The 14,446-nt window shown below is 40.3% G+C and overlaps 1 protein-coding gene across 1 annotated transcript; it reads left to right on the top strand.

Annotated features, from left to right (window-relative positions):
- The first annotated feature begins 2,886 nt into the window (after positions 1–2,886).
- On the top strand, positions 2,887–14,212 carry LOC132828118 (adenosine receptor A1-like). Its single transcript, XM_060845027.1, has 2 exons — positions 2,887–3,674; positions 13,561–14,212. Exons 1-2 carry the CDS (start codon positions 3,325–3,327, stop codon positions 14,210–14,212), a joined length of 1,002 nt encoding a protein of 333 aa, XP_060701010.1. The 5' UTR covers positions 2,887–3,324.
- Positions 14,213–14,446: the final 234 nt, after the last annotated feature.

The raw sequence follows: 14,446 nt of genomic DNA on the forward strand, positions 1-14,446 counted from the left end.
CTGGAGATGCCAACATTCTGTGAATATACAAATAATTAATTTAGCCAGTATGATTATTTTAAAATAATAGGCACAATTTCCCACAACTAAAAGCATTAATTTACACCAGATTTAATTTAGAATAGCAACATTCAGTAAATCCAATCCATGTAGGTTCATGCAAAGTTTGAAAAACTTGATTTTCCACTTCAGCCTCTCAGTGATAGTCTGAAGATATTTTCAAGATTTTAAGGTGGTTACTATTTGATTGTAAATTGAATTGCTCTAAAAGTCTGTCTAATGCTGGTTGCAATTTACTGTTACACAGAAAATGATCTCTGACTTTTGATCAGCATGAAATTGCTCAATACACTACCAGCTTTTATCCTCTGGCTTATTGTCATTTCTAAGTGGCTTACTTTGGTAGTGATGGATGTCAATCAGTGCAAGACACACTCTTAGCTGTCTTGAATTGTTAATCAGAGAAGAAAGCTGGAGATTCAGATTGCTAATCCTTAGCTCTAACATCCTTGGCCAGTTGATGAATTTTCAGCACTGATAAATAAAATGCACACATTCTGCTAAATTTGTTGGCCTATTTACTTATATTAATTATCTCCACATATTCAGCTATTGAAAACACTTGCTAACTCTGATGTAAAAGGACATTTTTCTGCAGGAATCCATCAATCACTGAATCTTCTGTCATCAATATACCATGTCCTGAAAGTGTTCCATCAGTCTCTTTATTAATTTGTTTTTTAATGAGACAGCTTGACAATTCTGACAGTTCATGATTTATTTATTTTGTTGGTTGTTTTTATGAACTCACTCAATTTACTACCTCAAAGCTAGCATCATTATTATATATTGATTCATATGTCAGATTGTGCTCATTTTAGTAAAATTTACTTTCTTGAGCTATCATTTAACAATATATTAAGCCTTTTTTTACTCTCAGTAGCAGTTTGATTGCGTTTCCATGCATCCACATAACTAACTGACTAAATAATAATAAATATGGGTGTTCCTTCATCTGCATTACATTTATATTCCTGTAGCTTCATGTTTCCTGCCCTAAACCTTCCCCCCCCCCACACCCAACAATGAATTGTCTTTAATCCCCACTCACTGGTTTTTATTTGATGAAACAGAAGTTTAAAATTTCCTTCCTCCAATGTTGAGTCAGATATGGAGATAAGCCAAGTCCTTTTATTTCATTATTTTTATTTGGGATGTTGATATCACTGGGTAAGGCAGGCATTTATTGCCCATCCTGAATTGTTCTTTGAGTGGCCAGAGAAGAAAGTTAAGAGTCAGCCACATTGCTGTATGTGAGGAGTCATTGTAGATCAGATTGGGTGAGAATGGCAGATTAGTGTCCCAAAAGGACATCAGTGAATCAAAGGTATCTTTACAATAATTAATTGTAGCTGCATTGGTTCCATTAATGAGACTAGCTTTATGACCTGGATTTTATTAATTGCAGTTTACTCGCTACTGTGATGAAATTTGAACCCATCTACTCAAAAGCCTGAGCATCTGAATTAAGAGATAAGTAATCTTGTCACTGTGCTACCATATAGTCATAGAGTCACACAGCACAGAAACAGACCCTTTGGTCCAGCCAGTCCATGCCAAATATAATCTTAAACTAAACTAGGTCCACCTGTCTGCTACTAGCCCATACCCCACCAAGCCTTTCCTACTCATTTACTTATCCAAATGTCTTTTAAATGTTGTAATTATATCCACATCCACCACTTCCTCAGGAAGTTCATTCCATACATGAATCACCCCTGTGTAAAAAAAATGCCCTTTATGTCTTTTTAAAATCTCTGTCCTCTCACCTTTAAAATGTGCTCCCTAGTCTTGAAATCCCCAAGCCCATCTTCCTCGTTTCAAAGCTTCACTTCATGTTTCAGTTTTTTTTAGAGATTACTTTTTAGTTCAGCATCTCAGCACAAAAATATATGCTTAATATCTTGAAACTACCATTTAAATCAGCCCTTAACATTATGAACTCTAGGGAATACAACCCTTGTTTGTATAATCTCCTCATAACCTAACACCTGCTTATTTAAACTACAGGACTCAACAATCTCTCCTAACCATTGACATTCATAGAATCTCATAATATGAGGCTATTCTGCCAATTGTGTGTGTTCTGACCCACTGGAAGAGCAACCAGTTGGTTCCCCTTTCCCTTTTAACATAAATCACATTATTAAAGGGAACGCGATATTACTTTAACGTTTGGAAACACTGTAGATAAATGCAGATAGACAGAAGGCATTTTTTGAGGTCTTGAACATTCTGTAAAAATTATGCTGGAATTAGTTTCAACACAGAGAGACTCCAAACAACAAACATGAATCCCCAACCTCACACACACAGAAATAGAACGAGTAAGCGTTTTGCTGAGAGAAGCCTGTCATTTATTGCACGGCTCAGTGATGTAATGCCATTGCTGGTTAAACAACCACTTTTTATTTGAATTGCTGCCATTACGATGCATAGTCCTTAAAAAATGCGAAACAAAATGCAAAGTCTTGCGTTGTGATAGCAGACTCCAAATTAACAACAGATAAAACATAATTTTACAAAAGTAACTTGGTTCCAATTGTTTGCAGATACCTTAGAAAAGTAGCTTGTAAAATCTCCCTGCCAACTTATCAACGCAGGCTGATCAGGGCTGGTTTAGATCTCTCGAAAGAAAAAACATTTCTCCGGGTGCTCGTTTCTGGCCGTTAAAGGAATGAAATCTGAAGGAGGGTGCGGGACTTTGACGGAGCGAGCAACTTTCAAACACACACACACTCAGACAGAGAGAGCCCCAAGTCCCTCCCATTGAGCTGACATCTCAAACAAAACTGAGAACAGATGACAGCGAGCAGCAGCGGCACCCAGAGAGAGCCGCCAGGAAAGGTTGACCTGGATGGACCTTCCGGAGACGATGTTTTCCATATGACATGAGGAGATGGGATGCAGCCTGACAGAAACCTCACAAAAGGAAGCCGCTGCTGTTTCAGGGGAGAGGCGGACTCGTGCTCCCACACACTCCAGGCTCACTTGGAGAGCAACATTTCTCCAGGGCACAGCGGGGAATTGGGCAGCGTGCCTGAATCTGCAACTTGCCCTGGATTTACCTCAAAGCGTTGAGACTGGAATGCCGAAAGCCAACAGGGATGTGTCTCCCAAGGGGAAAGGCAACCCCGAGAGCGCTCTGCTCAACGAGAAAGTGAGGTCTTGAAGCGCCCCAAGAGTTGCTGAATCTAAAGCGAGCCCCTTCCGAGAGGACCCAAGTGTGGCTGGCAGGGGAGGGGATCAGAGCCAGGCTGCAGCATGTCCGCCTCGGAGAGCACCAGGGATCATTTGGATCTGGTTTACATCGGTGTGGAGGTGCTGATCGCTGTGGCCTCGGTGCTGGGCAATGTGCTGGTCTGTTGGGCAGTCAAGATCAACCGGGCTCTCAGGGACACCACCTTCTGCTTCATCGTCTCCCTGGCTCTCGCTGATATCGCCGTGGGGGGTCTGGCCATTCCCGTGGCCATCACTATCAGCCTGGGCTTAAAGACACAATTCTACAGCTGTCTCTTTATCACTTGCATTCTGATAACGCTGACTCAGAGCTCCATACTGTCCCTTCTGGCTATCGCTGTGGATCGTTATCTTCGGGCCAGGATCCCCACCAAGTAAGTATGCCTCCTTCACCCTCCATTGCCCTGGCAATCATTTTGATAATCTCCACATCATTATTGTAAACAAAATGTGTAGTTGGAACAATCCAACTATCTCCCTGCTAACTGTATAAAAAAGTTGTCACGGGATGTGGGCATCTTTCAGTGGGTCAGCATTTCTCACCCATCCTGAAGAAGGTGACATTGTCTACAACTGCTGCACTCCTTGATGTGTAGAGACGCCCGAAGTGCAGTTAGGGAGGGAGTTCCAGGGTTCTGACCCAGCCACACTGAAAGAATAACATTACAGTTCCAGGTGGGGATAGTGTGGAGCTTGAAGGAAACTTGCTGGTTGTGGTGACCCTATGTATCTGCTGACCTTGTCCTTCCAGATGATAGAAATCACCGTCTCGAAGGTGCTGTTGAAGGGACCTGAGGAAGATGCTGCAGGGCATCATGTAGATGTTACCACACAATGCTGCCATTGTCACTACTCATAGAGGAAATAAATGTTTAAGTGTCAATCAAATGGGCTGCATTGACCTGGATGGTGTCAAGCTTCTCAAGTGTTTGGAGCTGCACTCATCCAGGCAAGTGGTGAGTAGAACAAAATCCCTATCATGTGGAAGCAGGCCGTTCGGCCTGTTGAATCCATGCTGATTCTTTGAAGAGCATCCTACTCAGACCCAATCCCTTACCATATCCCTATATTTCCCATGGCTGTTCCACCTAACCTGCACACCTTTGGACTGTGGAAGGAAACCAGAGCACCCAGAAGAAACCCAAAACAGATATGGAGCAAATGTGCAAATTTCATGCAGTCACCCGAAGGTGGAATCAAACCCAAGTCCCCGGTGCTGTGAGGCAGCAGTGCTAACCACTGTGCTGCCTTGCTGCTTGTGCTGAGTATTACTTTACATTCCTGGTTGAGCCTTCTAAATGGTGGCCAAGCTTTAGAGAGTCAGGCGATGAGTTATTTGTTGCAGGATTTCTAGCCCCTGATCTCCTGTAGTCAAACTGTTTACATGGCAGAACAAGTTCAGTTTCTGGTCAATGCTAACTTTCAGAATGGTGAAAGTGAGGACTGCAGATGCTGGAGATTAGAGTCAAGATTAGAATGGTGCTGGAAAAGCACAGCAGGTCAAGCAGTATCTGAGGAGCAAGAAAATTGATGTTTCGGGCAGGTGTCCTTCATCAGGAATGAGGCTGGAAGCTTTGGGGGTGGAGAGATAACTGGGAGGGGGTGGGACTGGGAAGAAGATAACTGGGAGTGCAATAGGTGGACGGAGGAAGGGGTAAAGATGAGAGGTTGTAGAGGAGGGTGGAGCCAATAGGTGGGAAGGAAGATTGACAGGTGGGATAGGTCATGAGGATGGTGCTGAGCTGGAAGGTTGGAACTGGGTTAAGGTGGGGGAGGGGAAATGAGGAAATTGGTGAAGTCCACATTGATGCCCTGGGGTTGAAAGGTTCCAAGGCAGAAGATGAAGCATTCTTCCTCCAGGTGTCGGATGGTGAGGGAATGGCGGTGGAGGAGACCTAGGACCTGCATGTCCTTGGCAGAGTGGGAAGGGGAGTTGAAATGTTTGGTCATGGGACAGTGGGGTTGATCGGTGCAGGTATCCCAGAGATGTTCCCTGAAGCGCTCTGCAAGAAGGCATCCAGTCTCCCCAATGTAAAGGATCACATTGGGACCAACAGATGCAATAAATGACCTGCACTTCCACAAATGATGGAACATTTCAACTCCTCCTCCCACTCTAGAGAGGACATGCAGTTCCTGGGCCTTGTCCCAACTACCTTCTCCCCAGCCCCGCCCCTCCCATTTATCTCTGTACCCTCAAGACTTCCAACCTCATTCTTGATGAAGGCCTCCTGCCTGAAAAGTTGATTTCCTTGTTCCTCGGATGCTGCCTGATCTGCTGTGCTTTTCCAGCACCACTCTAATTCTAATTTTCAGAATGTTGAGTGTGGGGGAATTCAATGATGGAAAAACCATTGACTGTCAAGTGGAAATGGTTAGATTCTCTCTTGTTAGAGGTGGTCATTATCTGGCTCTTGTGTAACCTGAACATTTGTTGCCAATTATCAATCTGAACCCAAATGCTGTCCAGATTTTGATACATTTGGTGCAACAGAGCGCTTGGTATGCCATTTCAGAACAGATTTGAGAGTCATTTACATTGCTTGGGTCTGCATCACAAATTGGCCGAACCTAACCCTTTTGCAAAGATGGCAGATTTCCTTCCAGGAAAGGTATTAATTAATGACAATGAGTTTTACAACAAACATTCATGCCTAGCTTTTAATTCTAGATTAGTTAATTAATTATTTGGATTTACATTCCATCAGATGTTGTGGTCAAATTTAAGCCTGGGTCCCCAGAGCATTAGTCTGCCCCTTGGATTATTAGTCAAATTCCAACATCTCACTGCATGTTCTTGCCATTTTGGCATTTGCAAATATATACTGTATTAAAAAGATTGAAGACATTTCTATTTGTTTTTTGAACCATCAATTTTTTTGGAAAATGAGAATGTACTGAAGGGAATGGGTTTTCTCAGGCATGATACCAGCTGTGTTTAGTTATACACCTAATTGGATAATGATAGTGGTGACTAATTCTAGTGAATAAAAATCTAATACAAAAGAAGCACAAGGACAATTCTTCTTTATGGTGACCATGGGCGATTATCTTAAAGCATCATTCCTTCTGGATTCCCCAAGACTTCTGCTTTAATATTAATTCATAGGCAAATTAACCTAATCCTAATAATACGATGTGTGACAATTCTTATTTGGTTCAAAGTTTTCGACCTGTTAAAAAGAAATTATTGTTTTAAAATAATGTGTGGAGTACCTTTATGAATAGAGCCTAATGTTAAATCTAATTAAGATTGAAATACTGAGTGCAAATATGTGGAACATAGGAGCAAAATTAAGCCATTCTACCCACCTCTGTCATACAGTAGAATAAAGGCTAATCTGGTGATGGTCTCAGCGCCTCTTTCTTGTCATGTGGTCTTATGGTTTCAATCCTATAGCCCTTCCATCTTGTTGGTCAAAATCTATCCAACTCAGCCTTGAATAATTCAGTGATACAGCCTCCACTACTTTCAGGAGAAGAAAATCCATATTGACCCTCTGAGGGAAAATAAATCTCCTCATCTCCACATTAAATGGAAGGCCTCTTATTTGTAAACTGTGTCCTCTAGTTCTTATCTCCCCCACAAGAAGAAACATCTTCCTCGTGTCCACCTTATCAAATCCCCTCACAATTTATAATAAGATTTCAATAAGATCACTTGTCATTTTTCTAAACTCAAAACAGGTACAAGCCCAAGCTCTTCAAAGTTTCTTCATCAGATAACCTCTCAACATAAGAATGAAATGAGTGAACGTTTTCCAACCTGTTTCGAGCCATGTTTTATTCCTTTTCAAATAAGGAAATCAAACATACATAGCATTCCAGATCTGGTCGCACAGCTGCAGTAAAATATTCCGATTTTTATATTCCATTACTCTTTTCTATGTATCTTTTTAATATTCTGCTTACCTGTATACTTACTCTTCTGTGATTCATGTACCAGCACACTTTGTGATGTTCTAGCTCGACATCTGCCTTGCTGTTTCATCCTCTTGTGGCATTTTCAATGAATCCCTCAATGCACAAACAAATCAAACCCTCAAATACTTTGATAGCATGCAGAATAACCTATTTTTACAGATGAGAAAATCTTCCTATCCTTGCGTTGTACTTATTGCAGCTGAATCAGTCAGGCTAAAATATTTCCCTTAGTTACCCGACCAAAGAATCTTGTCTAATAAAGACAAGATAAGCATGAAAATCACATAGACCATAGAGGTTGGTCCACTATCATTTTGCCACCATGATATACATATAAATTGCCTTTTAAAAGATGCTGCTCAACTCACTTAATTGAAGAGGTAATCAACCATGGCAAACCTCGGAAAATATAATGTTGAAACTGCTGAAAGTAATTGAGCAAATCTGGAAAGTATTAAACTTAGGCTAGAAGCCCCGACTTAGAACTCATGCCATACCCTTGTGGTTCGTTCAGCCACTGAATAATATTTAAATATTGTTCAAACACAAAAAAATACAAGCTATGCTTGTTGAATAGATGGTATCCATATAAGGTACTAAAATGATTCCATATCAGAACCATATTTTTACCATCCAATGCTTGTCACTACTGCACAGTAATATGTTGTAAAGTTGTTACAAACAATATGGGTGGGTTGCGCTTCGGCGGGTCGGTGTGGACTTGTTGGGCCAAAGGGCCTGTTTCCACACTGTAAGTAATCTAAAAAAAATGCTGACTTGTTTTCAAATAATATACAGTACACATAGAGCTGTACAGTTGTAGAGCATGGAAACAGACTCTTTAGTCCAACTCATCTGCACCGACTAGATGTACTAAATTGATCTTGTCCCGTTTGCCAGCATTTGATCCATATCCCTCTAAATTCTTCCTATTCATGTCCCCATCGAGATGCCTTTTAAATGTTGTAATTGTAACCACTTCTACCACTTCCTCTGGCAGTTCATTCCATACACGCATGACCCTCTGCTTGAAAAAGTCACCCCTCAGATCCCTTTTAAGTCTTTCCCCCTCTCATCTTAAATCTATGCCCATTAGTTTTGGACTCCCTGCCTGCCCTGGGAAAAAGACCTTGGCTATTTACTTATACATGTCCCTCATGATTTTAGAAGGTTACCCCTCAGCCTACGACATTCCAGGGAACATAACCCCAGCCTATTCAACCTCTGCCTTTACCTCAAACCCTCCAATCCCAACAACATTCTTGTAAATCTTTTCTGAATGCTTTCACTTGTAACAATGTTAAAAAAACACACAACACGAGGTTATAGTCCTACAGATTTATTTAGAAGTACAGACTTTTAGAGTGCTGCTCCTTCGGCAGGTAGGACCCCAGTCCAATGCCAATACCTCCACATCAATTTTAAAAACATCTTTCCTATAGCAGGGAGACCAGAATTGAATGCAGTACTCTAAAAGTGGCCTAACCATCATCCTGGCGAGCTGCAACATGATGTCCCAACTCATATACTCAATGCACTGATCAATAAATTCAAGCATGCCAAACACCTTCTTCACTATTTTGACTGCCTATGACTCCATTTCCAAGAAACTATGCACCTGCACACCTAGGTTTCTTTGTTTGGCAACATTCCCCAGGGCCTACCATTAACTATAGAAGTCCTGATTTGCCTTACCAAAATGCAACACCTCACATTTATCTAAATTAAATACCATCTGCCACTCCTCATCCCAGTGGCTATTCTGATCAAGGTCCCATTCTACTTTGAGATAATCTTCTTCACTATCCATGACACCACCAATTTTGATGTCATCTGCAAACTTACTAGCTATACCTCCTATATCCACATCCAAATAATTTTATATAAATGACAAAAAGCAGTAGACCCAGCACGATCCTTGCGGGACACCACTGGTCACGGTGGCATGATAATCAACCCTCTTCAACCACACTCTGTCTCCTACCTTCAAGCCAATTTGACTAGCTCCCCCTGCATTCAATGAGATCTAACCTTATTGACCAGTCTTCCATGTGGAATCTTGTTAGATGCCTAGCTGAAGTCCAGATAAACAATATCCACTGCTGTGCCTTCTTCAATCTTCAAGTCATAGATTCATAGAGATGTACAGCATGGAAACAGACCCTTCAGTCTAACTCATCTATGCCGACTAGATATCCTAAATTAATCTAGTCCTATTTGCCAGCTCTTGGCCCATATCCCTTCAAATCCTTCCTATTCATATACCATTCCAGATGCTTTTTAAATGTTGCAAATTGTATCAACCTCCACCACTGAGTCTGGCAGCTCATTCCATACATGCCCAACCTTCTGCGTGAAAACGTTGCACCTTAGGTCCCTTTTAAATTTTCCCCTTCTCATCCTAAACCTATGCCCTCAGATTCTGGATCCCCTACCCCAGGGAAAACCCTTACCCCAGGGAAAAAGACCTTTTCTATTTAACCTAACCATGCCCCTCCATGAATTTATAAACCTCTATAAGGTCACCCATCAGCCTCCAGGGAAAACAGCCCCAGTCTATTCATCCTCTCCCTATACCTCAAATTCTCCAACCTTGGCAGAATGCTTGTGAATCTTTTCTGAACCCTTTCAAGTTTTGTAACTTACTTCCTTACTCTTGAAATCCTGTCCACCATTGAGAAGAAAAAAGTCAGGATTCTGATGGAATAATCTTCACTTTCTTGGATAAGTGCAGGTCCTACAACTCTCAATTAGCTCCACACCATTCAAGGCTAGTCAACCCACTTGATTGGCACTCCATTCACCATCTTCAACATTCACTCCCTTCATCACCGACATTAGTGTGTACCATCTACAAGTTGTATTATGGCGACTCATTGTGGTTCTTTCAACAGCACTTCCCAAATCCACAATCTTTCCCATCTAGAAAGACAGAAGCAGCAGATACAAGGGGGGAACCAACACCTTAAATTTCCACTTCAAGTCATACACAGAGTTCAGAAATCATATTGAGATTGGACAGGACATTGGTGAGGCCTCTTCAGGAATACTGAGTCCAGTTCTGGTTGCTCAGTTATAGGAAGGATATTATTAAGCTGGAGAGTGTTTGGAAGAGATTTACCAGGATGTGATCGGATATGGAAATTTTGAGTTATAAAGAAATGCTGGAAAGGCTGAAGTTTTCTTTCACTGGAGTTTAGCAGGTTTGAGAGGTGACCTGATAGAGGTTTATAAAATAGTGAGGGGTATACATAGAGCTAATGGTAGTTGTCTTTTCCCCAGGATGGGGAATTTCAAGACTAAGGGACATATTTTTAAGGTCAGAGGAGAGAGAGGTTTAAAAAAGACATGAGGGGCAAATTCTTTACGCAGAGGGTGGCTCACATGTGGAATGAACTTTCTGAGGAAGGTACAATTTTTAAAAGACATTTGGATATGTGTATGAATAGGAAAGGTTTGGAGGAATATGGACCTGGAGCAGGTAGATGGGACTAGTTTAGTTTGGGATTATGTTTGGCATGAGCTGGTTGAACTGAAGGGTCTGTTTCCCTGCTCTATGACGATACGGAGAAAGTGAGGACTGCAGATGCTGGAGATCAGAGACTAAGCCTGTGGTGCTGGTAAAGCACAGCTGGTCATGCAGCATCTGAGGAGCAAGAGAAATGACATTTCGGGAAAATTCCTGATGAAGGGCTCTTGGGATGCTGCCTGACTAGCTGTGCCTTTCCAGCACCATACTCCTCGACTCCAAGCCTCAATGATTTAGAAATATGTGGCCATTCCTTCAGTGTCTCTGGTCAGAATACTGGAATTCCTGTCCTAACTGCAATGTGGGTCTCTCTAGCCACCCCACCCCAAGCAGGTAATTCCCAATCATCTTCTCCAAGGCAATTAGAAGTGGACAATATTTATTGACTGAATTGCTAGCACCTATATACCCTGAATGAATAGAAAACAATACTTTTACAGCCAAATGTCAGAAGGAGGAGGGCAGTTTGGACAACAATATCTAGATCTTCAAGTTTAACTCTGCATGTACAGTGATCATATTCTGCAGTCCATTTATACTTAGCAAGAATAAATGTTCATGGCTTCAATCTTATCTCTACCACAAAATATGGACCAATATATTTGCATAAACAAATAAATAGGTAACATCTGAGCATCGTCTGCCAGTACCTCTCATTTTCACAATCTAGATGAATTGTTGGTTTTGTCATTGCTGGATTTTATGATGAAGATTAACAGTTTAAAATCAAGAAAAGGAAATACATGGATTAAGATTTCAAAGTGTGATGAAGTTTGATAACATGCACCGCAAGTGATATTTTTATATGTTTATCTTGGTTTGAACAAAATAATATTAGTGAATAGTTAGGAAAATATTACAAGGCTGCTTGAATAAAATCAGCCTTGTGTAAGTTCGCAGCAGTTGACTGAATCTGATATCCTGCCATTGCTCTGTTAAAGGTCAAAGCAAAAGTTGGGTCATTTGCCATTGTCACCAACAGCTCACTATTTCCTCATCATGCAGTCCTGGAGTATGAAATGCATTTATCCAGTTGGGGGCAGTGAAGAAGACATAGTGTTAACGAGAGATAGTCCCATAGTGGTAATGTCATTAGCAACAAGTCCAGGATGTAGTGATTGGAACCAGGTAGATCTTGTTGACTATGAGATCCTTGATTGGGGTTGTTAAACTGGGCCAATCAGGAAGCCTTGGCTGAGCAATATAAACAGGGGATTTAGGATCTCCTCAGTTCAGGGGATGGACTCTGAGTTGCCTGGCTACAGTGAGTGTACAGTGTAATAAAGGATGACTTGGTGATGGGATATTGGCTTTTGTGCAGTTATTTTATATTGGACTAGTGATTTTGGGGCATAGGTTCAAATTCTAAAATTGGCAGATGGTGTAGTTGGCATTTAGTTTAAGACTACAGTATGACCATGATGATCATGTTAGCATGTTTGTCATAGAAATCCATCTGGTTCACTAACTGCTTAGCTTTAGAGAAGGAAATTTGCCACCTTTACCCAGTCAGGCCTGCATATGATTCCACATCCATGACAACGTGACTCATTTTTAAATGCCCACTGGTCAGTTAAGGATCAGCAATAAATGCTGTACTGGCCACATCCCATGAAAACATAAAAACAAATGAGAGCTTTGTATTTTATAATTGAGTGGAAGTTCACTTGTGAGATTAAGGCTACAACAGCCTTTATGTGCATGTTCAGTGAATGGCTAATAATGTGGCAGATGGAGTGTAATGTAAGTATGAGAATTGGTAATTGGAATAGAAGATGAAAATCATTTTAAAAAAGCGTATGTTTTTTAAGTTGATTTTCTGTATAACCTAAGTATACTTCTTGTGTTAAGGAACACAAAGTGAACACAGACACTGTGTTTTAGGAGGCTAATAAAAGAACTGATCTTGACAGAAAATCTTTCAATCACACTTCAGTTCTTCATAACAGAGCTAGCTAATAAAGATGACAAAATATGGAATCATTCTTACTCAGGGGTAGAAGTCAAATTGGTAGCAATTATATGTAGCATTGCTTTAAAAATATAAACAACCTAGGGCAACTTCTTTTATTTAGATTAATGAAAGCTAAAGTTAACTACTCCTCATCTGATAAATGAGCCCATTTAATTTCCTGTTTGCAGCCCAGGAAATATTCTTCTGAACACAGATTCATAGAGACACAATCATAGAAAAATTGGGAATTAAATAAACTATTTTCCCTATCAAACCTGAGCAGACAACAATGCTGCACCCATTATTCCCTCACAAATCAGGCAGGACTGACAAATTGAAGTGATAAAGAGCACGATATTCATTCAACTCCATTTTGGGGATACAGAATAATCAACAAATTGCTTATTGTTTTGTTGAAAAGGCTATTTGGAGCAGGAGCCTACTAAGATTGAAACATAAGACCAAGAAGGGCTATTGTACTGTTGCACCTCTCTATATCATTGTACCCATTATTATTCTTGCATTCACCCTTTCCCCACCTCACCAATTGTTCATTTCTCTTTGACTTTGTGAAATGTCCTTCCTCATTCAACGTTGTTCTCTTCACTTGCTGTTTTATTTTTCTTGTTTACCTGCTTCTTTCTACTCTTTAAAGACCTTCTTTAAAAACTATCCCTTCATATAATATATCTTATTTAGCTCAACAGCAATTTTTGGGATATTTTCCACATTAAATACATGAAAAAAATCCCAGTAACAATTGTTTATAATCCCATGAAAACATATATTAATCAAAGTCTCAGAGTTGTTCCTGTATTGAAGAAAACAAAATAATGTTCATATTATTCAACAGGTATAAGACTATTGTGACACAAAAAAGAGCATGGATTGCTGTTGGAATGTGCTGGCTTGGATCTATTCTGATTGGGCTAACTCCAATGTTTGGCTGGCACAACCGAAGCAACGGAGATGTGCAAAAGGAGGAAATGAATTCTAGCTACAAATACATCATATGCAATTTTACAAAGGTGATCAGAATGGACTACATGGTGTATTTTAATTTCTTTGGATGGGTGCTCTTACCATTAATCATCATGTTTGGCCTGTATGCTGAAATATTTTGTATAATTAGGAAGCAACTAAGCAAAGTGACCAATGCTATGGACTCAAGGAAATATTTTGGGAAGGAGCTTAAACTTGCCAAGTCCCTTGCTTTAGTTTTATTCCTGTTTGCTGCCTGCTGGATCCCTTTGCATGCCATGAACACTATATGGTATTTTTGCCCCCAGTGCAATGTCCCAAAAACTGCCTTCTACATTGGAATATTTCTGTCCCATGTAAATTCTGCTGTGAATCCAGTGATATATGCTTTCAGGATAAAGAAATTCAGGACATCATTTCTTCAGATTTGGAATAAATATGTTTTATGTAAAAAAGGGAACTTAAGTATGTATAGTTTTGATGGCCAAATTGTAACAGAAAACAATTTTAACAGCAGTGTGTGATTATATTTCTGAGGAAAAGGCCTGCACATTTTTAATATAATGCGAGGACAAGTTGTAATAGAATTTTATCATATAGTCCTAATCTAACAGCATTTGTTACACTGCATGATATAAGAAAACTTAAGAAATTTTATATTGTGAATTGTACTCATTTTCTGTTGTAAATGGAATTTCAAAACCATGTACCTCAGATAACAATAAACAGAATAAAAGCAATATACCACAAAAACTATA

Source organism: Hemiscyllium ocellatum, chromosome 26 (genome assembly GCF_020745735.1).
Source record: "Hemiscyllium ocellatum isolate sHemOce1 chromosome 26, sHemOce1.pat.X.cur, whole genome shotgun sequence".
Taxonomy (NCBI): domain Eukaryota; kingdom Metazoa; phylum Chordata; class Chondrichthyes; order Orectolobiformes; family Hemiscylliidae; genus Hemiscyllium; species Hemiscyllium ocellatum.

Coding starts and splice junctions, on each gene's coding strand:
- LOC132828118 (XM_060845027.1), top strand. CDS start 3,325: ATGTCCGCCTCGGAGAGCACCAGGGATCATTTGGATCTGGTTTACATC. Junction 3,675..13,560: donor CGGGCCAGGATCCCCACCAA/GTAAGTATGCCT, acceptor ATTATTCAACAG/GTATAAGACTATTGTGACAC.